The sequence below is a fragment of the Ahaetulla prasina genome, chromosome 1 (assembly GCF_028640845.1).
Source record: "Ahaetulla prasina isolate Xishuangbanna chromosome 1, ASM2864084v1, whole genome shotgun sequence".
Classification (NCBI taxonomy): domain Eukaryota; kingdom Metazoa; phylum Chordata; class Lepidosauria; order Squamata; family Colubridae; genus Ahaetulla; species Ahaetulla prasina.
The window spans coordinates 319,601,052-319,606,991 of record NC_080539.1 but is presented as its reverse complement, the minus strand read 5'-3'; the positions used below and the strand labels follow the sequence as shown (position 1 = coordinate 319,606,991).

The window sequence follows — 5,940 nt, the reverse complement described above, 5'->3', positions numbered from 1 at the left end:
CTAAAGGATGAGGGAAAAACAGACATCTTAGTATTCTATTACTTCCACCATTATTCATAAGAATGAGAATGTGGTTTCTTAAAATACAACAGTAGTAGTATAATTGTAGGTCTGTTGAGAAATTATCCAGTATCCTGTGATTTTTTGGGGGGTAAGAGCCCTAATCATATAGATGGCAGTGCCATCAGAGATCCTTTCTACAGATATCTACAGAAGACCCCTAGCATAGTTTCTATATCGGTGGTTAAAAAGAACAGTACTGCGTGTTCTGTATTGCACTTAATAGTCTCTTAATAACTTGGTGTGTAGTCTAAGTCAGATCAATTACATGAGTCCTTAATAGAAATCTTTGCACCTTAATCAAGGCAACAGCAAATTGATTTATTAGCAAAATTAATAATTAAATTAACTAAATAATTGCAAAATTTCTACAAAACAGAAAAGAACTATATAACCATACATAGGTGGTATGTGTTCTTACACATAAAACTATAGATAAATCAAAGTTCCTTTCTCCATTTGTGGAAACTTAATGGTATCTTAGGAACTGAAATTAAATTCACCTGGAAAGTACCAGGTTGGAGAAGGCTGATAGAAATAAAGTACTAGTTAGTTAAATTTAAGGATTGCAAGATCTGGGCTACAGTGACCAATTGACTACAAGATGATAGCAGAGTTATACAAGATTCTGAACAACCATCCAGCTGAGAGTTACTAGTTTATTCTGAGTAGCCCATCATGGGAATCAAATCAATATCACATGTGGAAAGGAAATAAATGTTCAGGAGTGCTACTATCTAGCTACAAACATGCCCCTTTCCATTAGCCTTCTTCTTTAAATGAATTATCACATTCAGTTTACCTACTTTATAAAAAGAGAGCTTACTTTAACCGGAGGTACAGCATTGGTTATTTGCAATCCCCACGTCCTCAGCAGCACGAAAGGCATCATATTTGTAGAGTAAAGCCTGCTTAACAAATCGGTTGCCGCCACAAGAGAAAGATTGTGCCTCTGTCGTTCTCCTTCATATTGTAGTAGATGACTTAAAGAACCTACAAAGTTTATTCTGAAATTAATTAATTAGTAAACTGATTATCCCAAGGAAGTTAGGGAGGATTGACATCAGACTACAAAATTAATCTGATAAAATGTCAGATTTTAGCAAAAAGAAAATGGTATGGAGGTGGTAATGGCACTCTTTGAAGATTAACATTTCCACCCCATGTGGTAGATTACATGGGCTACATCAGAGTTCCCCAACCTTCTTGGCTTTGCGGATGGGGGGAGAGGAGAGGGGAGATATTAAGTGTGCATATGTGCAGCTCCATTTGCACGAGTGATGAGCACGCTTGCCGCTTTTGCGGCCTGGTCCCGAACAGCTCACGGCCCCCCCAAAAATAAGTTAGAAGCATTTTGCTTTGCAATATGTCTGTATCCTTGTTTTTAATTAAAATAATTATTTAAAAAATAAACCCACATTAACTCCAAGAGAGATGGCCATTGGCACACTGGGTATTTATGACAAAGCCCTAAATTGCTTCTTTGTGTTATATACTTACCTAGATCTTTTCCTTTGAATGCTGCAGCACTTAGATAATTTGTCAAGCATGAAATATCACCAAAACCCATATTTACACCTTGTCCAGCTAAAGGATGTACCCTGTGAGCTGCATCGCTGAAATGAGAGGATAATAATACTTGACACAAAGAAAAATTTATAGTCTGGTTTATGGTAAAGAGAGACAACTCTAATTCCCCTTATTTCATATTCTGCATCACTACAGAACTCTCTTAAGCAATATCTTTAAACGTTTACAGGATGGACACACACAAAAAATTGATCATGTAATAGGATTTTCCTAGCTCTCCCCTCCCCCACAGTAAAAGCCACTTCCACAGATGATGATATATCAAAATGGAAAAATCAAGAGGAATGTGGCCAGATTGCTTCTGTACCAAAAAGACAACACTAGATTCTAGTTTCTATTTTTCTAGCATAATCAACTAATCCTAATTAAGAAAAGCCATTATCATCTATTTATAATAAATTATACACATACATACATACATACAGTTTATTTTCATCATTCAAGCAACACTAACAAAACTCCATCACTACTCCCAAATGTTATTTACAGCACTGAAGTTTCTCAAAGTAAAATTACCCAATAAGGGCTACACGATCTTGGACATATTCTGTTGCGTGTCCCAATCCAAGAGGGAATACAGCTCGGCTCTTAGGATCGACTTTTGCAACACTTGGGGGCAGCTGTCGGGCTACAGTCCCTGACGGCATCAAGAGAGAAACAGCAGATCGAAACATGGATGCAGCAGTATCAATGAAGTCCGAGTGATTTGCGTTGCTCCACTGAATAACAATAAAGATTTATTTGGTAACTATATGCCCCTAATGGACTCTGAAATTGACAGATTGAAAATCCAGTTTTAGAATAACACTTCTGCCCAGCATTTGAACTGAATAGCAGTCACAAGCAAGAAATACAGTAAATAAAACATGTTAGGAAAATGTGTTTTTCTTTTAGCCCTGCTTCCAATGCTCTCCACATTCCTTGCATGCAGAACTCACAGCAGCTCATAAGAAACTTTCAATAAGTCTAGAAACAGAACAATCTCAGTTCTTGTGTGGTATCTAAGAAGCACAATGACAAGATAAAATTCTGATTCATTTATTTTTGAGTCTGTTATTAACAGTTAGTCTGAAAAACTGTTATTTTTCAACAACAGTTGAAAGGGACCTTGGAGGACTTCTAGTCCAACCCCAAACAGGAGACCCTATACCATTTCAAACAAATGGTTGTCCAATCCCTTCTTAAAAACTTCTAATGTTGGAGTACCCACAACCTCTGGAGGCAAGCCATTCCACTGATTAATTGTTCTGTCAGAAAATTTCTCATTTCTAGGTTGAATCTCTCTCCTTTGTAAAGTGTCCTGGATTAAGTTATTAAGATAGGCAGCTGTATTTTAAATAAATAAATAAGTAAATCTTTACATAGCTGTACGTATATTTTAAGTAAATAAGTGAGTAAGTGAATGGAAGACATTGATTTTTTCAATGGCAAATTTGTTTTAATCCTCAAATGCCACAGGTGGCGAGAGGCCATGGGGTAGATAATGTGAGCACTAATAAAATGTCCATACACAAGTATCCTCCTCCTGCCTCTGTGCCCGCAATCACACAAATATTATGGGAAGGGGAATATGGAGATGACACACACAGAAGCCCTATGAGAATAACCGATAAGGGTGTTTTCAGGATAAATATAGATGATGGCATCCATGAAGTTTTGAACTGAACAAGCAACTGGCGACAACAACACAATTAATAAAAGTTACATTTGTAGAAGATCTTATCAATCTTCAGGCAGAGGTCTGTTTTAGGTTAAATGTAAGAAAGCATGAACCTAAGAATAAGGAAAAAAATAGATCCTTGTATCCAACTAGCACTAACATAGCTTCTAGCTATAAAAATTATTCAAACATCATATTGCTCTTCTTGAATACTTGCTTCTCGTGTTTCCTATCAGAGAACGTCAATAATATGCATTTCATAAAATGAAAATACTTACAAAAGCAGAATTGACCGAATCCACAAAATTTTCTTCATCCATACTCTGAAGTTGAAGTGCATGTTCATGTGATGTGGACCAAACCAAAGAGCTGGCTGTATCAGAGAGCTGAGTTGATAATAAGAGACAAAAATAAGGCATCTCCTCAAATACATATCAGTGCAAGGATCTCACCAAAACTAACATCTTAATAAAATCATGAGAGGCAGTGAAAGGGAAAAAATACATTCATAAGAATTTTTTAAAAATGCTTACTGTAATGACAGATATGTCAATTATTAACTAATGGAAAACAAGTCAAAAGACAATGACTAAAAACTGGGTCAGGTGAAAGTTATGAAGTTCTTTACCGGGAGGAGAGCAATTGGTCCTGATGGAAGAAATCTCTGCCATGCCACATTGTTATCGGTTGCCTGCAATGTATGAAAGACAGTGAAGATTACTAATTTTCTGTGGTTAGTTCTTTATCTTCAAAGTTGTAGCTTGATATTCCAACATCTGACCTCAGACAAGTGAAGAGTAGCAACTACTGCTGACTGATCATACTGATAATGAATATTCTGAATACCAACTGCTTTCCGGATCAAAGAATTTTGGCCATCCGCTCCAATCTGTGAAGTTAGTAAGAATTTAAAATTAATTCTTTTAGCAGGCTTAATGAAAAAACAAATCCACTTTTAAGAGCTATCAATAAATAACTAGACAAACAGCTATAACAGTGATGGCTAACTTTTTGCCATTGCGTGCCAGGAGCGGTGGGGGGAGCGCATGCCCACCCCATAATTCTATGAGCCCCCCTCCCCATACGACACACACACACACACCCCGCTCCCGGCACGTGATGGCCCAGTAGGCCCTTTTTTTGCTGCCCCCAGGCTCTAGAGCCTTTCTAGGAGTCTGGGGAGGGTGAAAACAGCCTTTCTTACCCCCCCGGAGGCCAGAAATGGTCCGTTTGCCAAGTTTTGGTCCCACCTGAGCTCGCGTGCCCACCAATATGGCTACCATAGGTTCGCCATCACAGGTCTACAATGTCTGCCTGGTAGCAAAAGAGGCATGCCTCCCCCCCTGCATTTTTGTATACATCTTTCTCCTCTAAAGTCTCCACCAAAACAGACCCAAAAGCTAACATGGGATAGTAAGAGAGAATGGAAAAATTCTCAGTACATCAATCCATTCATTTGACTTCTAACATTGTCCACTAGAACCATACTTTCTCTCTTCTCTTGCATGTACATCTTACATGTAACCTATTTACAAGGATATGAAAAATGGATACTCAAATTGGTATCATATATAATTACCATATTTTTTTGAAATATAAGATGCTCCAGACTATAAGACACACCTAGCTTTTGGAGAGGAAAACAAGAAAAAAAAATCTGCCTCTGCCTCCCAGCAATTTGCCTCCTTCAGCAAACAGCAAACAGCCTGGTCAGCTTCAGCACAGCCTGATTTAGCACGTGCAGCTGATTGGCGGTTGGATCTGCCTCCCGGAATACCACTGATCAGCTGTTCCAGGCTATGGGGATCCGCCCATCGCTGCTACCACCTATCGCTGCCTCCGCGTACCCATTTTCGGCCTCCAGGCATCCCGTTTTTGGCCCATTCCAGGCGGTGGCAATAGGTGGCAGTGCCGATGGGCGGTGACAGCACCGATGGGTAGCAGCGATACCCACAGCCTGGAACAGCTGATTGGTGGCATTCTAGGAGGCAGATCCAACTGCCAATCAGCTGCTCATGCTAAATCAGGCTGTGCTGAAGCTGACCAGGCTGTTTGCTGCAAGAAGGCAAATTGTTGGGAGGCAGAGGCCGGGTGGGCGCCAGCAGGTGGGCAGGGTTTCAGCAACATTCACTCTATAAGATGCAGACATTTCTACCCACTATTTGGGGGGGGGGGGAAGTGCGTCTTATAGTCCAAAAAATACAGTACTTCAGAATAAATGCATTTAGAATCAATAACAATTCTATTTTCAACTCACCTTTCAATGCCCTTCATGCTGGTAATATTGCACAACGTGACATTAGAAGCAAATCCAGTAGAAAGGATTAGAAAAGAGGTGGTGCCTAATCAAATAGAAAATATCTTAGTTACCAGCAATTTGGTTTGAAATCTGCGTCCATCTGCTAAATCAATTTGGACCCAAGGACTTGAGTCAGAAGATTGATGATGAAGGGGCCAAGTATATCCAACTGCTCTGCTCCTGTAGAGAACCTCCACTCGGTCTAATAGGGACACAATGTATCAATGTCATTAAACGATAGAGCAGCAGCAAAAAAATAAAATTCTGAAGCCAACCCAAGCCTTGCTAACTGAATTAATAGCTTACTATCTTAAGAAGGGACACTTCCATA

General features: G+C 39.3%; 1 protein-coding gene across 4 annotated transcripts in view; it reads right to left on the bottom strand.

The window, feature by feature from the left end:
* COQ6 (coenzyme Q6, monooxygenase) overlaps window positions 1–5,940 on the bottom strand; it is a 36,065-nt gene that overhangs the window by 26,700 nt on the left and 3,425 nt on the right. For 3 of the 4 annotated variants that reach the window (XM_058162321.1, XM_058162320.1, XM_058162319.1), the window contains exons 5-11: window positions 5,681–5,811; window positions 4,092–4,199; window positions 3,939–4,001; window positions 3,589–3,696; window positions 2,167–2,369; window positions 1,561–1,676; window positions 887–1,053 (exon numbers count right to left, since the gene is read on the bottom strand). In XM_058162321.1, coding sequence (XP_058018304.1) covers window positions 887–1,053; window positions 1,561–1,676; window positions 2,167–2,369; window positions 3,589–3,696; window positions 3,939–4,001; window positions 4,092–4,199; window positions 5,681–5,811 — 896 coding nt within the window. Of the gene's footprint in view, window positions 1–886; window positions 1,068–1,560; window positions 1,677–2,166; window positions 2,370–3,588; window positions 3,697–3,938; window positions 4,002–4,091; window positions 4,200–5,680; window positions 5,812–5,940 lie in introns of those variants that run through there. The other variant, XM_058162322.1, reaches the window with a different exon arrangement.